Below are 20,104 nucleotides of genomic sequence, written 5' to 3'. Positions count from 1 at the left end.
GGCCAGCAGGTAATTTGTAGAAGAACTTTGAGCATAAATTCTGCTTAGAGTTCTGCAATTGTGTCTGATTCAGTACAGACTGCTGCATTCAGGGAAAGCCCAAGGATGCTGACAAGGGTCTGATATCCATAGAGCCACCTAATCTTGGTCCAAACCTGCGATGGAGAGGTATGGAGGCAAATGGTGGAGACATAACTTTCCCAGCACTCCTGCTTCCGATGGCCAGGCAGCGGGCTTGGGCGTGGAGCCATTTAAAGGCGATGAGGTGTTCCAATGATGGGTGCCGCTTATGATGCTGGAGGGCCCGCCTGCGATCTCTAATTGCCTCAGTGATCTCAGGTGACCACCAAGACACAGTCCTCCTCCGAGGGGACCCGGAAGAACATGGAATTGTAGATTCCGCAGCAGAAACGACACCGGTGGTGATTGTGTTAACCACCACATCAATGGCATCATGAGAAAGAGGCTTAATAGTGGCAATGGAGGCGAACAAGTCCCAGTCATCCTTATCCAAAGCCTATCTGGGGAGGTGCACAGAAGAGCAACACTGTGGCAGTCACAGAAAGGTCGGGAAGTGGTCACTACTGCACAAGTCGTCATGCACACTCCATTGGACAGATGGTAGAAGGCTACGGCTGCAGACTGAAAGGTCGATGGACGAGTATGTGCCATGCGGCACACATTTCTGTGTGGGGGCACCATTATTTAAGAGGGGAAGGACGGGCCGTGCCAACACTTGCTCAACGACAGTGCCTCTGCCTGTTGCCACTAAGCCACTTCACAAAGGGTTAGGAGCCTTAAAGTCACCCAGTAACAGAAAAGGTGGCGGCAGTTGGGCTATCAGCGCAGCCAATACATGCTATGGGACATCACCATCCGCTGGTAGATAGATACTGCACAGTAACATCCTGAGGCATCAACACCCGAACAGCGACAGCCTCTAAAGGTGTTTGAAGAGGTACACACTCGCTGTAAAGAGAGTTAAGGACATAGATGCAGACTCCACCAGATGTTCTCGCATAAGCTGCCTGATTCTTATAATAACCCCAATAGCCATGGAGGGCGGGGGTTCGCAACACTGGAAACAAAGTTTCCTGGAGAGCAATGCAGAAGAAAGGGTGAAGGCTGATAAGTTGTCGGAGCTCAGCAAGGGGTTGGTAAAAACCGCTGCAATTCCACTGGAGAATGACATAGTCTGCGGCCGAAAAAGGTGTGAAGGGACTGAGAAGACAGATTACGCCGCTGGGTCACCTGCTGCCACCGATTGAGTACCTGTACAATCGACATCCATTGTGTCTGAGGGTCTGGCAAGATCTAGGTCCTTAGCAGATCCCAGAATCTCCAGCTCATCCTCAGACACAGAGCTCGAAGGTAGCGGTGAGGTGAGTGCCACCGCAAGGGCCTTGGTCTTAGAGGTGTTCTTGTTGGACTTTTCTCACTGCTCCTTGGGGTTCACTGTCTGGGAGGGCTTCACTGATTCAGTCTCCAAGTCTGAGGCGGATTGTGAAGCCCAACGACCAGCTGCTTGTGGGCACTTCAGTCACTGGTGAGCGTCATCTTTTCCACTGGTGAGCGTCATCTTTTCCACTGGTGGAAATCTAGGAAGGGAGGGACCCAAGGGACCCCTTCCAAGGGAGAGGAGCTGAAGAAGTTGGATGCTTCTCCGGTTAAGAAGTGGGGACGGACGTCCCCGATAGGTGAGGGGACATTGCCTCCAAAGTAGGTGGCACAGGAGCAACAGGGAGAGTAGTACCCCCCCCCCCCCCCCATGGACAAGGGGGCAGGTGTAGTCTGGAATTCACTTACCTGAGGGAGCTAATCACTGTTGTCGTAGCGGCTGCATAAGAGGAAGTCATTTGCACAGCATGGAGTCACACATATTTGCTCTTAGCCCCAGTGTAGGTCAGTTGGTCCAGGGTCTTATATTAAATGATTTTCCTCTCTTGATGTAAAATCCTGCAGTCTGGCAAGAAAGGCGAATGGTGCTCTCTGCAGTTGGCACATGGGAGTATTGGGACGTGATAAGCGTCCACAATCTCAACATGTGAGGCTGGAAATACAGCGGGAAGACATATGGGCGAACTTCCAGCACATTGGGGGAAGGATATAGGGCTTGACGTCACAGCAGCAGACCCTGACCTTCTCAGGCAATGTGGCCAAGATGAAGGCACCGGTGGCAATCCGATTATCCCTCGGACCCCAATGAACGTGCCAGACAAAATTAACACCTCACCGCTGCAAATTGGCGCGCAGCTCGTCATCGGACTGCAAAAGAAGGTCCCTGTGGAATATAATGCCCTGGACCATATTTAAGCTCTTATGGGGCGCAATGGTAACAGAAACATCTCCCAACCTCTCACAAGCGAGTAAAGCCGGTGACTGGGCAGAGAATGCTGTTTTTATCAAAACTGCCCCAGAGCGCATTTTGGACAAGCCCTCCACCTCCCAAAACTTGTCCTCTAAATGCTCTACAAAGAAGTGAGGCTTCATCATCATGAAAGACTCCCCATCAGCTCTCGTACAAACTAGGTACCAGGGTGAATAAGTCTCGCTACCATCCTTAGCCTTTCACTTCTCCCATGGTGTGGCCAGGGAGGGGAACTACTTGGGGACGTACTTCTGAGCTTTGAATTGAGCCCTGGAATGCTTACAGACTGCTGATGGCTGGCCACGAGCAAGAGATGATGTACCACACTTCAATGTGGGTCATCCGCTCTGATGCCACTCACTCCAACCAAGGGCCCTGCCCACAAGCGCCACCCAGCCTCAGCAAGGGCCACCTGGCAGGATGGCCATTGCCAGGAGTCTCGATGCCCCAGGGAGATAGGCATCTACTCCTCGGCATACATGTGGAGGCATCAGCAGAGCGATCTCTGTGTTGTCAGGGGGCTACAACAAATAGGGTACATGACGCCCCCACCACAACGGACTGGCTACCATGCTGGGTATCAGGTGCAAAGAAGTCCATGGTCGTCGTCGGCGCAGAAAGTGACACACCATAGTGGATGGCGGAAACTGCACCCAGGAATGTATCCTCGCCCAAGAGATGGAGAGTGAGCGGGACTGCAATGCGACAATGAGAAAGTGGGCTAAAGATCTCAATGCACGATGGACATGATGCACCATGTCAGGCACCCTTCCAAACTGGCTCGCTCTTCGGAAAAATTTGGAAGTATGGAGGTCAAACCCTACAGGGGACCATCACATAAAGGCTGAAATGTGTGACACTCCTTTCAGTCGCCTCTTACAACAGGCAAGAATACCGGGGACCTATTCTAAAACCCAGACTAACAGCAAAGCAGCAAGCTTCTGGCACAATAAGAGAAACGGTGAAAGCACAGGAATCGGTTGCATCATGTAATGGGCGTTCAAAAAGAAATAAGCCGGAGTCTGGTAAGCACAAACTGGTGACAGGAGGGTGATATCGTGGCTTGTGTAACGAGGTGCAGTTCCGGCCAGAGTGTGGAAGTTCACAGCTCGTCACTAGAGGGCACACATGCATGTCACGTGACTATACAGAGCTGGCAGCAACATCCACCAGTCGTCCAATGCTGCCAGTCACATGGTTATGCTGACGTTCTTCTTTGACCAAGATGGCCCCCTTCTGATTCACTTCCTGCAGCACAGGACAACAGTGAATGCCCAGTGTTACTCGCAAACCTTGACCACCCTTCGCCAAGCGACCAGGCAATCTCACGTGTGGGGTCATTCTGCTCCACGACAATGCTAAGCCTACGGCCAACACAGTTGCGGCACTGCTACAGAAATTCAAATGGGAGGTTCTCAGCCATTATCCACACAGTCTGGACCTCTCTCCCTGTGATTACACTATTTTTCATCCCATTAAAAAGGCTCTGAGGGGCAAACGATTCACCTCGGACGAAGACGTCCAGCTGTACTTGCGGAACTCGTTAACATTGCAGCCCTGGGAATTTTATGAGACAGCCATTCACTGCCTTTTGTCACAGTGGGACAAGTGTCTTAACAGCTTGGGTAAATACTTCTAACATACAGGTACTGGTTTCTGTAATTATTCCTCCAGCTCGTTTCTTTTTGAATACCCCTTATACATTGTAAATCATCACCCGAATGATGCAGTGGCTACGCGCTCTTCAAATTTATTTGACAATAATCCTGTGTTGCATTTTTGCCAAGTGTTGAAGCATTCTCAGAAACAAATGACTGTAGATAGCTTACTGGTAAAAAAGAATTAGTTCTTTATTGTGAATAATAAAGTAACTAATACATAGTTTATATGAGATAAATTGTTTCACTTAACAAGTGTTTCACACTACAAGTAAGATCCTGGAACAAATTATGCTTGCTACATCAGTTCCACCGTAGTTCATTAACAAAGTTATGGCCCCTGCTGCTGCTCTTCAAGTATGAACCGACAACAGATAAGTAGCTTTTTCCCTGAGTTATGGCCCCTGCTGCCAATGTTCAAACCTGCACATTTCGCAAGTACTGGGTAATTTCTGAACTATTGTTGACTGCTGCTAACATTTTTCAGGGTCTGTCAATGTGTAGTACAGATGTAGGCAGTAAGCAGTAAATGATACATACGTGTTGTCAGCAATGATCCAGAGACTATCTCTACAAGGTAGTTGTTTGTTTCCACCACTTTCCACAAGTATATGAACAAATGGGCCATAACTTTGCACTCAGTCTGGAAACATATTTCTCTATGTTGCTCAAATCCATGTAACGGCATGGCACATGCATGGAGTAAGCAAACATTTCACTGGTCTGTATCATGAGCTGCAAACCTGAGGGAAACCGAGCATCGACAGAAATATTCGAAAATATCTCCTGGATGGAGTAAAATGTCCTTGTCTCTCTCTCTAAAACGTGTGCGCGCGCGCACGCACACGCACACGCACACGCACACGCACACGCACACGCACACGCACACGCACACGCACACGCACACGCACACGCACACGCACACGCACACGCACACGCACACGCACACGCACACGCACACGCACACGCACACGCACACGCACACGCACACGCACACGCACACGCACACGCACACGCACACGCACACGCACACGCACACGCACACGCACACGCACACGCACACGCACACGCACACGCACACGCACACGCACACGCACACGCACACGCACACGCACACGCACACGCACACGCACACGCACACGCACACGCACACGCACACGCACACGCACACGCACACGCACACGCACACGCACACGCACACGCACACGCACACGCACACGCACACGCACACGCACACGCACACGCACACGCACACGCACACGCACACGCACACGCACACGCACACGCTCACACTCACACTCACACTCACACTCACACTCACACTCACACTCACACTCACACTCACACTCACACTCACACACTCACACTCACACTCACACTCACACTCACACTCACACTCACACTCACACTCACACTCACACACACACACACACACACACACACACTTTTAAAATCCTTGGGCTAGTCCATCTCTGCCTACAGTATTTTAAAAAATAAGTTAAGTAACTGATTAATGTGGTCTCTCTTCGCTGTGCCTACAGCACTAATTCCATAGTTTTCAGGCAACATTCACTGTACTAATCAAACATTTTGATGTGGAAAGGAACTCTGGAAAATTTTATTACAGTCTCATGCCACAAAAATCTTCATTTGCATAACAATGATTTTATTTTTAACGCAAATGACATCTGCTGCCAGATTATTCTCAAAAAGATTTTTGATTCATGTGATTTGCTGTCTCATTTAGAGGGCTCCATTGTAATGCTGGTCCAGCACATTACCACTTTCACTACCATTTAACTATCACTGAAACAGCATAATGTGTTAGAAATTGTGCTATGCTGGCAGTCTTAGCGTCTTTCACATTTCCATTAAAATTGTTACAGTGAAAGCTTTAACAAGTATCACAGCACTGAAATCTCTGATGTCATTATAAATGTGGCCTTGTCATTCAAAGTTTTACTATGACAGTGAAGGAATCTGAAAAGTTAGGAGTAGCTGCCACACAGTTAAATACCTGTATGTTTAATACTGTTAGAATGGGAGCTAACAACACAAAGTGCATTTTCATGGCAACTAGTTCTCTGGACTACAAGAGGCAGTATTTATTTTTCGTCATATATGGAGGAACTTTGAAGGAAACAACCTTATTAAAGAAATAGACAAGAGCTCCTTAAACATGTACTTTGAAGAAGAAGAAGAAGAAGAAGAAGAAGAAGAAGAAGAAGAAGAAGAAGATGAAGAAAAACTATGGACAAATTAAATGGTCAAGGGGAAGTTCATTCTTATTCACAGGATGAATAAAGACAACATTAAAAAATTATGCTATACAAAATAAGCCCATACCAAATTTAGCAATATTTACCACAACTTTGGGTTGCTAAATGTGACTGTAACAGAAACTGGGAAAGAGCCCTAAATTACACCCTAATATGGATTAATGGAATCTGCCAGGGTACTTTGAATTGATAACACTGATTGGAGTGATCTAAGTATTACATGATAAGCATGCAAACTGATTATATTGTCTGAAATTTATAATCTCTTAGACAAACGCTGAAACTTATATGCTACATCTCTGCTGAGATTTAGCACTTGCCACATATCTGAATGAAGTCTTTGGGGCCTGGTAGGCTAGCATATTACAGATAGTGTTGTTGGAGACCCTATTGCTATTGGGAAGTTATAATTTAAAAAATCTCTTTCTTCCTTTTAAATCTCTCTCTCCAACCTTCCTTCTGCTTTTAACGTAGATTTACAATAGGCTGCCCTGTACTCCACAACTAAATATTTTGAAGTGAATACCTGTTTATTAAGCAAATCTGTGTGTGGGTCTCTTTCAGTGTCCACTCTGTTCAACATCCCCAGGAAGCATCTGTATCTGCATTTTTCATGTACTTTAAGACAACTGAATATGAGATGGCAGCTCAAATGAGCACCTAACTGATGATATACAATACCTGACGAGAAAAATAAAGATGGAAACACTACGTAAAGCCATGTAAAGTCATGAAAGTAAACGGAAAGAGTAATGCTGTAGCAAGGGGAGGTGCAATGTACTACAATGTTCTGATGTTATCAGTGTCATAGCTTGGGTGAAAGAATGTTGAGAGTAGTGGACTGAGGAAAAGTGGGTAATGGTGCCTGGCCAGCTACTTCTTCACCTACACCTTTTTGTATTAAGTTTGACTATATAGGCAACAGCAAGGGCTGTAAATACACAATTGTTTCTATTAGACTTGATTTAAGGGCAATAAATTTCAAAACTTTGGGATCTGCAGATAGTAGAGTTGGAAGAGGAGTTAAATAACATGAGATATATTAGTTATCAGAAGTGTCCGGAGGGGGGAGGGGGGGGGGGGAAGGTTTATGACGAAGTATGATTAAACTAGCTGTTTTGGTTGACTAAAGAGGAGGAGAGCTGTCATGAATCTGGTTGTAGGGTTTACTGAAAAAAGAAAATTAGAAAACAACAATATCACATGAATCTCAAAAATAACTAACCAGATATGTCTAAAGAAATGTATTCCATGGAAATCATTCAAGTCTTTGCGCCAATATGCTGGTACTCAGATCAAGAGGTACTCTATGAAGAGTAACAGAAAATGAATAAATGATTGCAAATCCCAAAAGATGATAACTGGGGAGTTTAATAAAATTATCAAAAACTAAATAATGATTCTTTGGCGGGAAATTCTGGATATGACTCCAGAAGGGAATGACATCATAGGGTAATACAAATTTTTGGTGAGTGACCTGCCCTTCCTTTCAACTGACCTCTTTCCTGCATTAGGAAAGAACTACTAGTTTCAAACACTAGGATATGTTTGATCTGTTTTAATGGTGTCTATCAGTAGCACTGGAATTTTGCCTCCTGCAGGTGCATATTGGTCAGCCCCTCTATCTCTTTGCAAATTAATGGATTTTCTCAAATAGATTTTCCTTTTGATCTAGTTTTATGGGCTGTGATGATCCTAAAGCAATGTTGAATTTCAAATTTTCATAGGCACATAAGATGCAGAATAAAAATAGATGACATTTAGAAACCCATTAAGCATGAACTTGTTTATGGTTGTGGTTACTTAAGAATAAGGAATGAAGTTACATTAAATTAAGCAGAAAGTTCGGTATCATTGAAAACAAAGTTATGCTGACAAACAAAAGGGTTAATTATTTTTTTAAAAAAAGGTAAAAGGACTTGAAATGGAGGTGTGAAACATTTAGTCTTGCAAATAGATGGTAGATGGACAAAGTAAACTTTTTGTTGGATTGCAACAAATAAAAAAAGACAGTATGAGGACACAAAGAAAAGTGGGAAAATGACATTAAGAAATCTACACGGATGTGTGTAGATCCAGACTAAACCACATGGTTAAGTCTAGAGGACGTCTTTATCCAGCAACAGATGTCTTTTGCCTGACAATGACAATCACTGCATAAAGAAGCCTATTACTGAGCAACTGTCCATTTTAGCACTTAAAAGTGATTACACGATACATCTTATCACCATTTCTTGTTTTACTCTAACATTTTTTTATCATTGCCAGTGTTTGCTTTTTGTGCATCACTATCTTTAAGCTAGAGACAGACTCAGTATGATGATGTGAGATATCCTGACTTACCCCCTTCACAGTGACGACCCTGAAAGCCGTCTGGGCATGAGCATATGCCAGGAGAGGTGCAACTGCCACCATTCATGCACTGTGGGTAGCAGAGGGCTGTATGACAGTGCTGTCCCATGTAGCCCTCAGGACACTGGCAGATCTTGTCATGGTTGCACCAGCCACCATTTGCACACTTCTTATCACACTCTGGGTCAGGACCTACAAACACATTGCAAGCTATTGTAATGTTTAGTTCTTCCTAAATTAATGGTAGATAGACTGCCTAATATGGCAAATTATTTTATATTCTTATTTATGCCTTTCTTTTTATATTATTTAAAATATTTGCAATAACCTAAATAAAATATATTACAAATTGGCAATCAATTGGAATACACGTGTGTGTGTGTGTGTGTGTGTGTGTGTGTGTGTGTGTGTGTGTGTGTGTGTGCGTGCACCCCCCCCCTCTTTTGTGTGTGTGTGTGTGTGTGTGTGTGTGTGTGTGTGTGTGTGTGTGTGTGTGTGTGTGTGCCCTCCCCCCCCCCCCCCCCTCTCCGTTTTCTCTCCTCCCCCCCTCCCTTTTCCCCCCATGTGACCAACAGCTATGGGAGTGGCTCATTCTCTAGATATGAACAGTGCATTTCAATCTATGCTTCACATTCATCCTGCTCAACCTTCAGCCTCCACTGTGTGAGTGGTAGTTTCAGTGCTGTTTTCTATGCTAGTATAAGCTCAGGTCCACAGTCCTTGTTGATTGGTTCTTTCGTAGCCAGATTTTGACGGCATCCTCCTATGCACAGTCCAAAAAGAGGGCCATTTTTCACCAAAACCTTTTTGTCTCCATACTTCACTTCATGATTTGGCTCTAAGCAATGCTCAAGCAATTGCCAATTTCATTTGCTGCTGGAGGTCACCGAGCATCTTTTTTTTCAACCTTGCAAATGCTTTGTCCAACATGTGTTTCCACACTCACACTCAAGGTACACATCATGTTTTGAGCCCCAGGTTATTTTCAAGGGACGTAATTGGGGTTGGCAGGTGGTACAAGCATTTGAACTTGTGCCTGCATAAAATTCTTCCAATTTTTTTCTGATATGTTGCTGACATATGGGATGTAGGCTTGTTCTCCTCGGACCTCATGTATCCCGTTGTCATAAACCAAAAGGCATGCCAAATGTGGCAGTCGCTATAGCCTTTTTCTGGAATATGACCTCGTGGTAGGCTTGTTCTGGTGTTAAACTTTCTCTGTTGGAGATCACACGAGCACTGTGGACCTTTGCGTTTAGCACTCCCTCCACTTGTGATGAGAACTACAGGCATACAGGGGTAATGGTTTATGTGAGTTGCCTTTCAGTAGATACTGTCTTCCAGTATTCTGTGGTCTCCTCTATACCAGAACATCCAAGAATGGTAACCGGCCAATTTGCATCCTTTCCATAGTGAACAGTATTTCAATGTGGATGGAGTACAGGTATTGTAAGAAAACTTGTAGCTCTCTTTACCATGTGGCCATTTGATGAAAGTATAGTCAGCAAATATGAATAAAACTCTCAGTTTTAATGGTGATAAGTATTGTACCTAGGCCGTATACTCAACTGTGTACATGTTAGTAACATGGGTGACAGACAGCTAGGCTTGTTGTCAGTCTGTTCATAGTAATGTCAGTCAAAGATGAAGTATGTGGACACTAGCACAAAATGTCGATAGTAATGTCACTCAAAGAGAAAGTATGTGGACACCAGCAAAAATCTAAGAAGTTGGGGATGTGGCCCCAAATAATTGTAGTGATTCTTTAAATGGAGCCCTGGTGAAGAGTGAAAATGCTGAAACTGGCCACACGATCTAAGGTGACCGTTCTTACAGGTTGTAAACATTCCACGGACTGAGAGTTCTTCATGTGATGCTCAAATTTGCAAACCAAGATACTCAAAACTGATAACAGGTGCTTTGCAAAGGGGTATGTTGGCATTCCTATTGTGGTTACTATGGATCTCAGGAGTATGCCCTCCTTGCGCATCTTTGGAAGCCCGTACAGCCAAAGTTTCTTTGCTGCCTTGTCTGTAAATGAACTTCAAGTCAGTTCAATCATTTTCTGCTGCATCCACTCGGCTGGATTTGATTTCATCTTCCTGTAAGAAGCAGAAGTAGGACACTGAACAAGACAAAGGCAGAGTGCCAATGCAAGTGCCATGAGTGCAGGGGGCAACTATGTACATCATTCACTACCGATCAGGGCATCTGTGAACACAAGTAATACGATGGTCACGATGACACAATACAGCACTGGAAGTTCATACAACAAACATTCAATGTGGCTGTATGTCAGAGACGTTCAAGCAGCATATTCACCAGGAAAACACACTAGTAGATTTATTACAAATTATTTTAATTTACTTATATTTGTTCCCTTAACTGAGCACAGCTCTCCGAAACACTGATGAGATTTAAAAAGCAGTATGTGCCATTTCTTTAATGGCTTGCATGCAGTTAGTTGTACATACATAAATGAACACACTGGCACCATTTCTTGGAGATGAGCTGACAAAAAAGAAGGGTGACATCATTTCTTGTTCTATAACAAGCTTGTTAATGCATCACATGACTCAAGACTGGTGACAGTTTGACCACTGCTAATCACCTTGTCTGTTCTAACTCGGCACTTGGTTTGGACGTGCCTGTGTATCTATTAAACAGTGCTGTGCAAATTTCCTGCTCATTTGTAGCAGATGTGCTAAATATATTTTGAATGTGGTGCTACCAAGAAAATAAATGAGGTGTCTGTAACTGTGCAAAAGAAGGACACCAGATGCAGTCACAAGAATCAGAAGCAAGCTTCTAGAATAATGTAATCCTCAAAAGAGCAAGGCAACATGTTACTCCCACTCAAACAGATGTCACAAATGATCACAATGTGAAAAACTGATAAATTAAGTGCTCATATGAAGGCTCACTGACAGCCTTTCTTCCTGTGCTGTTTTGTGAATGCAACAATGAAGGCGAGAAATAGTAGGTACAGAAGTGCCCACCAGCACCCACAGTAATGCGGCTAACCACATTACAGATGTAGACACGTCACTCTAAAATTTTTGCAGGTATTTACTCTGAATTTGTTATTAAAATAAAAGACATACTTCATTATATTCTTCCTATCAATGTTTGCAGCTATCGACCGAACAAAATTAATTCATACGATATTGCAGAGCTGGTGTTATTCTGATAACGATACACTGTGGTGACCACAGTCATTACTAAACACATCAGATGAATTCGAAACTGCAAATAATGACTACCATCAGCTGTAGAATGGAATGATGACAATGAAAATTTTTGCCAGACCAGGACTCGACCTGGATTTCCTGGTTTTCGTGAGCAGCTCATGGCCAGACCCAAACTTCCATATGTTTATGATCTGTACTCGCACATCCATTATGTGTATTCCCATACAGATCAGACATTATGCTTGAAAGTTGCATCCCCAGCATTGGCAGATAAATACGATATTGCAGTGCCAGTATTATTCTGATGACGGTGCACTGCGGCAACCACAGCCGCTACTAAAAACATCAGATGAATTCGCAATTGCTTTCTGTCATTCCATTCTACAGCTAAAACTATATAATTAATATTTCAGAGCATTTGTCATGAGTTAACAGGCATCAAATGTAAACATCTCTTCAGATAAAACTGGACTGGATCATGAAAAGTGTAAACGGGGAATTCCTGGAGAAAAAAGAACACGAAAACCATTTAAGTCATTCATGTGCTGGTTCAATTACATAAAAACAAATGAACAATTTTACGTGTGAAAGATGAACAATGTACTGGAAATAGTAGGAGTACAGGGGGTACAGCAATATGAAAGTCCCTGATAAAAAGGTCAATTTTTGCAAAAGCAAACATACCCCTTTGTGCGCACTCCTTCCGTAATCGAAGACGAAGAGGTGTGCCAGGCAATGGCTTTCCTTTACGGCTTTCAATAATGAGGCCAATGCCGAAAGCTGCAATACCAGAGCTGTTTCCTGAGCATGGCAAGGAGACACTGAAACCTACAGCAAAAATTTAAAATTTTAGGAACAGTCATGTCACTTACAACACCTGCACAGATATAATGTGCAGGGGATGTAAACTTTTTAACTAGGATATAATTTATGAAAATATCTTTCCTCTCAATTTAGGATGGATATTTTAATTTAAAATTATTTTTTCACAACATATCAAAAGCAGGTATCTGGCACACTTTCCCAACCTACACCTCTAGGACAATGCCAAGTGTTTTTATACGTGCCTGCTCAAATTTTTGCCTCTTGATGTTAAGTAATGGCCAGAAATTCTGTCTCATAATTTAGTTTTCTGGGGTGAATTTTCCTTTTCATGCATACAAACAATATTAGCACAGTTCATACCATGATGGCTAATGCCTTAGACCTTTTTTAAGGACAGATTTTTGTAAACTAAAAATGGTCAAGGTTACAAACTGCTTGATATTCACAAAATACATGTGCAAATTATGAAACTTGAGGAAACTGCTTATCCACAAAGTTATTCTTCTTGAATAACAACCTACCTTTAGGTCTACGTGGTATTCTGCCCTTTGTCTTGATAGAGATAACAGGAGGGTCTAAAATCGCTTCATCAAATGACTGTAATCGATCGAAATTGTAAATATATTTCTTTGACCCCGATTTCCAGGTAAAATTCACATAGCCAACCTACAATGGACAAAACCATAAACATGAGTACCATACAGAATAACACAGAAAAATGAATTTAAGTGTGTACCCAATGGTTGACTAGACTGATTTGTTTGCTGATGACCATGGTGGGGTTTAACACCATGAAAATACAGTAACTAAGTTATCAACATTCTTACAAATATGTGAAGGGAGAAATGGTAGGATGGATGAGAGAGCTGAAGGGGCATGGGCAGGGCACGGGAGGGACGGGGAAAGGGGCAGAGGAGGGGAGGGGAGAGGGGCAGTGGGGTCTTCTCCTCTTCCCCTGCCCCCCCCCCCCCCAAACTCCTAGCATACAAATCATCATCCTTGAAGCTTAAAGTGTCATATCTCAGTTGTTGGAAAGATAAATTGAAAAATAAATAAATAAATAAATAAATAATCAATAAGGAAGAAGTTAACGTGCTGAAAGTGTCCCAAAAAAGGCAAATGTCGCACATTCAATAAGGAAAGTTAGGGTAACCATCTTCTGTGACTGTCAGAGGATTTTGATCGTTCACTATCTGCTTCATAATAGTGCAATGAATGGAGACAGGTACTGTAATGTCTGTGAGCTACCCTCAATGTTCCCTCATCCTCCATGTTCACCAGACCTTTCCTTGTGATTTTCACATTTTCCCCCCAACTCAAAGATCATTTTTTTTTTTTATTTTGCATGTCTAGTTCCATACGACCAAACTGAGGAGTAAATATCCAAGGTCATGGAACATAACAGTAAATTAAATTACAACATAAAAGTAATAACAGATAAAATAAAATGTTTATGAACCCAAAAAAGACAAGCCATGAGTTTGTGTAAGCACAATCAATACTATAACATAGGAATGAGCTTAATATTTCAAGCAAATCCTTGACAGAATAGAAGAAGTGACTCATGGGGAAACACTTAAGTTTCGATTTGAAAGTGTGTGGATTACTGCTAAGATTTTAGAATTCTTGTGGCATCTTATTGAAAATGGATGCAGCAGTACACAGCACTCCTTTCTGCACAAGACTCAAGGAAGTGTGATCCAAATGCAGACTGGAATTCTTCCCAATATTAATTGACTGAAAGCTGCCTAATATTAACTGACTGAAAGCTGCTAATTCTTGGGAATAAGCTAATGTTGTTAACAAGAAATGACAGTAAAGAATATATACAGGGTGTTACGAAAAGGTACGGCCAAACTTTCAGGATCCATTCCTCACACACAAAGAAAGAAAATATGTTATGTGGACATGTGTCCGGAAACGCTTATTTTCCATGTTAGAGCTCATTTTATTACTTCTCTTCAAATCACATTAATCATGGAATGGAAACACACAGCAACAGAACGTACCAGTGTGACTTCAAACACTTTGTTACAGGAAATGTTCAAAATGTCCTCAGTTAGCGAGGATACATGCATCCACCCTCCGTCGCATAGAATCCCTGACGCACTGATGCAGCCCTGGAGAATGGCGTATTGTATCACAGCTGTCCACAATACGAGCACGAAGAGTCTCTACATTTGGTACCAGGGTTGTGTAGACAAGAGCTTTCAAATGCCCCCATAAATGAAAATCAAATTCACAGAGGTGTACCCGGGGAGGCCAATCAGCTGCTGATAGTGCCTGCACACGCTGTACACGGTACAGAAACAACTGGTTCTCCCGTAGCACTCTCCATACAGTGACGTAGTCAACGTTACTTTGTACAACAGCAACTTCTCTGACGCTGACATTAGGGTTATCGTCAACTGCACGAAGAATTGCCTCGTCCATTGCAGGTGTTCTCGTCGTTCTAGGTCTTCCTCAGTCGCAAGTCATTGGCTGGAATGTTCCGTGCTCCCTGTCGGGACACCTTTGTTCTGGAAATCTGTCTCAATACAAACGTACCGCGCCACGGCTATTGCCCCGTGCTAATCCATAGATAAAATGGGCATCTGCCAACTCCGAATTTGTAAACATTGCACTGACTGCAAACCCATGTTTGTGATGAACACTAACCTGTTGATGCTACGTACTGATGTGCTTTATGCTAGTACTATAGAGCAATGAGTCGCATGTCAACACAAGCACCGAAGTCAACATTACCTTCCTTCATTTGGGCCAACTGGTGGTGAATCGAGGAAGTACAGTAGATACTGACGAAACTAAAACGAGCTCTAACATGGAAATTAAGCATTTCCGGACACATGTCCATATAACATCTTTTCTTTATTTGTGTATGAATAATGTTTCCTGAAAGTTTGGCCGTACCTTTTTGTAACACCCTGTATATTGATAGGCCAATGTCAGAATATCCAGACTAATGAACAAGGGCTGACAAGAGGGGTGTGAACTTGCACCACTTACTGCTCGGACTGTCCAGTTCTGAGTCAAAAGTAACCTTCTAGAATGGGATGAGTTACCCCAAAATATAATACCATTTATCCATAAGCGAATGAAAATAAGCAAAGCAGACTACTTTTTGTGATGAACTATCACTTTCTTCCGATGCCATTCGAATTGTAAAAAGTGGCAGCATTAAGTCTTTGAACAAGATCCTGAATGTGGGCTTTCCACAACAGTTTACTATCTATCTGAACACCTATAAATTTGAACTAACACCTAGAAATTTGAAATGTTCAGTTTCACTAATCATATGCCCATTCTGTGGAATTAAAATGTTGAGTTTTGTTGAATCGTGTGTTAGAAAATGTAAAAGTTGACTCTTACTGTGATTAGCTTTACTACACTGTTTTTATTTATATATAACATTTGTTTGAGTACAAAAATCTTTTAGTGTTGAAATTTTGTGCATCATGGTCTGAAAGGGCATCTTGGAGCTACGAATGCCAACAGCGATGATGATGTTACAACAGTGAATGGCTTATTACGAGCACAGGACCTGGCACGGTACAACAGTGGTTTGAAAAAACTTGTCACATTACGAAAAATGCTTGGAAAAACATGACAACTATGTAGAAAAGTAACAGAAGCATTATGCAATGTCAATATAATTATTTCAACATACTAAGCTGTATGTAGTTTTTTTTATATATAAAATAGGGAGACTTGCTGTATTTCATAAATCTTAACCCAGGACTTTTTTTAATCATCCTTGCTTTTTTCAATAAAATCTAAAATGGAGGCCAGTATCTTGATTATTGCAAGGTGGTGTTAAATGTTTCACTTATCAAACCAGGCACGAATTGGACCCATCAAAATATTTATGGGTTATTGTCCTTACTAGCTCTGTAGGAAAGTCAATAAGAGACATCATCAACGTCTGTGCAATTTTCACTCTCTGGAATCAACAAACTTACTGAGTTACTATCAATGAGTAATGGAACCAATGAGTAATGGAACATACCATTCTATTTACAGCAACCTAATGCTATGCCAATAATAATAATAATAATAATAATAATAATAATAATAATGTAAAAGCACAAGCAGCAACTAATATCTGTTTCAGTGTTTTAAAGTAATGTGATATAACTTGACTGGATATTCCTCGAGCATCTCTCCTGTTTTACTCGGCCAGTCTACACCAAATACTATTCTAGAATGGCGAAAATTAAAATATATGGTATCCTGTTGAGAATCAAAATTTTGCTCCGGAAGGAATGAAAGATGTGATCTGTTTTCTACTCATGAAAGTAAAGTTCATGCTGGACAGCAGAAACATGTTTAAATTGAGACTGACTTTACTTCTCAATGATGAGTCATGCAGCACAACTGGTGCATAATAGCTATGCCAACCGTCACAAATGTAACAGGATACAGGGGAGGAGTGGTGCCACCACATAGCTTTTACCTGCAGTCGTATGTGCTTCCTTGACAACTCTGTGCAGCTGTTGTGGCAGTGGCACATTCCAAATTATAGCATTTATGGGGAATACAGTCTGTTTTTTTTACTAACTCTTTAATACATAGTCTCACTGTTAAGTTTTCTTGGCAGTGGAAAGAACCTACAGTAACCAACCAAAAGTGTGTGAAACGAGCAGTAACTGGAAGTACTACTTACACAATCAATGTTCTACATCTACACTATGCAAACCCCTGTGACGTGCATGGCAGAGGGTACATCACACTGTGCCAGTTATTAGGGTTTCTTCCCGTTCAATTTATTTGTGGAGCTAGGAAAGAATCATTGTTTAAATTTCTGTGTGTGTGTGTGTGTGTGTGTGTGTGTGTGTGTGTGTGTGTGTGCTATAATTGATCTAATCTTGTCCTCATGATCCCTAAGTGAGCAGCACATGGGGATTGTAATATTTTCCTAGAGTCATCATTTAAAGCCAGTTCTTGAAACTTGTGAGGTATTCTCAGGGTAGTTTACATCTATCTTCAAGAGCCTGCCAATTCAATTTCTTCTCCATCTCTGTGACACTATTCGACAGACCAGACAAATCTGTGACCATTCATGTTGCTCTTCTCTGTATACATTCAATACCCCCAGTTAGTCCTGTCTGGTACAGGATCCACAAGCTAGAGCAATTATTTGTAAACAATCTTCTTTGTAGAATGATTGTATTTCCCTAATATTCTACCAATAAACTGAAGTCTGCATCTACTTCATCTACAACCGAGAGTATGTTATCGTTCCATTTAATATCCCTACAAAGAGTTACATCCAGGTCTTTGTATGAGTTGGGCCATTCCAACCGCAATTCATTAATATTATAGCCACAGGAAACTACATTTTTATTTTGTGAACTGCATAGTTTTACATATCTGAACATTCAAAGGAAGTTGCCAATCTTTGCACCACTTTGAAATCTTATCAAGATCTGAGTGAATATTAGAGCAGCTTCTTTCACACAATTATGGATTACAGATGCGTGTAGCCTCAGAGTTGTCTACGAATTCAAACTCTGTATGGTTAGTTATAAGAAATATTAGTAGAATACTACATATTCTAAATGTCTATTGCTTAAAACATACCTCAGACGGGATAATTGGAAGATATTTCTCAAAGTTTGGATCCAATATGTATGGGAGTACCCTACCATTAGCTATTGCATAAATTTCCATCGAGAAACCTGTAAAAATGATGAAAATGCTAATTTATGCAGCAATTTTTCACTAGTATTGTTATTTCATTGGTAGTGAATATTTTAATGAGATTTATGTCTAAACACATATATTTCATTTAACTGAATTTTGCAAGATGGCTAAATAAATGGAATAGGACTTGTACTATAAAAGCAAAGAATTATATCAAAAATAAACTCTTCCACTTACCACTAAACATTTTTACTTGCTGTTCGTCAATCCACAATGAAAGGTCATTGTTATTGTCATTGCCGCGTGGTATACAGGTGACAAAAGAAATTAGGAAGGCAATGACAGTTATCTGCATTTTGAATCACCCTTTCTAGACATGAGAAACTGCGTCTACAGAAAAGAAAGACAAGCGTAAATGTCATCGCAACTAGTAATATCGGAAATCACAGTACGGGACGGCAAATAAACACAAAAGGGGTACAGTGAAAGTTCCACTTTATAACATATGATGAAATAATGGCAGAAATTCCTTTCACAAACATTTAATTACTGTGTGAGTACAATACGATCCCTCGTAACACCATCCGATACAAGCGGACTGCAACGGTGCATTGCTAAGGCGCGGTTTTTAAAGAATCCGTATCTACGACTTCTGTTAATTCAACACTGACTGGTTTTTATTCATATGCAGCTTCATTTGCATGACACGAGAAAGCTATGTTACTGAATATCACAAACACAAAATCCTCCTACCAGCTTTGTTGCGAATTATATAACGTGGCTTTCACCAAAAGAAACAACCAAAAAACAAAGCTTGCAGCTGAGAGCCAGGGTTATCGACAGCGCAATGCATTAATCGCACCAAAACATGGTACTTCACCCTGCATCTCTGCTCGCGTGCGTCCAATCTATTGTCACCGGTAACCCAGCCGGCTACACGAAAACAAAGGTCACGTGACCCCCACACCTGTTGCATCGCGCAGAACAGGAGATTTGCGGTCAGTTCACTCAGTTGATACTGATACAACTGATAAAGAGATGGTGACTTAAGTGAACAGGATGCTGCACATGATAATTATAACGGATAATAATTTCTGGTCCTTCCCTGAACGCATTGCTTTACAATAACGACATACTGTCACTGAAGAGGAGAAACATTTCGGATTTAAGCCGTGGTGCTTTATAGCACAAAAAATGAATGAATCTGGGACAAAATGCATTGGTGCCCTATGAATGCAGTCACTGCTGTCTTTTTGAGTGAAATATCAACAGCTTTAGAGAATCTTTTTAATGTTACTGTACACTTCAAATTAGTATAATCTTTGAGTTCCTAATCATGACATTACAGTGCATAAATTAATAATACTGAAAGTACTGACTTGGATACCACCATAGGCGTCTACTAATGCAAAGATAAATAAAAGCACAAAAACATACTGGATTACCGGTTTGTACAGTAATGCATCATAGCATAAGGTATGGAGCCTATCAGAGGACAGTTCTCAGTTCTGTCATCTTACTCCTCCATGGAAACAACTAAGCAGGAAAAGCATACATTTTGCAGATAACAGAAGTAGTTAAAAAACAAATCCCATTGGTGGAAAAAAAAAACAGCAGCAGCAAGTTTTCACACTGATCAAAAACCGTATCCTGTAACATCAGCTTTATCCATTGAAGGAAAAAGTGTTTTAACTGCGTGATATATTTTGTTTATGTGTTAACATTTAGGAAGAACCAGAGTGGGAAATGTGCCTGCAAAGTTAATTAAAAAATTCAATATGCGGTTCA

General features: G+C 41.8%; 1 protein-coding gene across 4 annotated transcripts in view; it reads right to left on the bottom strand.

Moving 5' to 3' along the window:
- The window catches only part of LOC126271928 (protein shifted-like), a 68,266-nt gene extending 48,990 nt beyond the window's left edge, over positions 1 to 19,276 (bottom strand). Inside the window, exons 1-6 of one of the 4 annotated variants that reach the window (XM_049974341.1) lie at positions 19,197 to 19,276; positions 18,554 to 18,706; positions 18,254 to 18,351; positions 13,195 to 13,339; positions 12,533 to 12,676; positions 8,649 to 8,849 (exon numbers count right to left, since the gene is read on the bottom strand). In XM_049974341.1, the coding sequence (XP_049830298.1) occupies positions 8,649 to 8,849; positions 12,533 to 12,676; positions 13,195 to 13,339; positions 18,254 to 18,351; positions 18,554 to 18,671 (706 nt within the window). In that variant the 5' untranslated portion in view covers positions 18,672 to 18,706; positions 19,197 to 19,276. Of the gene's footprint in view, positions 1 to 8,648; positions 8,850 to 12,532; positions 12,677 to 13,194; positions 13,340 to 18,253; positions 18,352 to 18,553; positions 18,707 to 18,856 lie in introns of all 4 variants that reach the window. The other 3 variants (XM_049974340.1, XM_049974339.1, XM_049974342.1) reach the window with 3 other exon arrangements.
- Between the last annotated feature and the right edge of the window lie 828 nt (positions 19,277 to 20,104).

Source organism: Schistocerca gregaria, chromosome 5 (genome assembly GCF_023897955.1).
Source record: "Schistocerca gregaria isolate iqSchGreg1 chromosome 5, iqSchGreg1.2, whole genome shotgun sequence".
NCBI lineage: Eukaryota > Metazoa > Arthropoda > Insecta > Orthoptera > Acrididae > Schistocerca > Schistocerca gregaria.
Note: the sequence above shows the minus strand (reverse complement) of the source record. Positions and strands in the feature narration are given on the sequence as shown.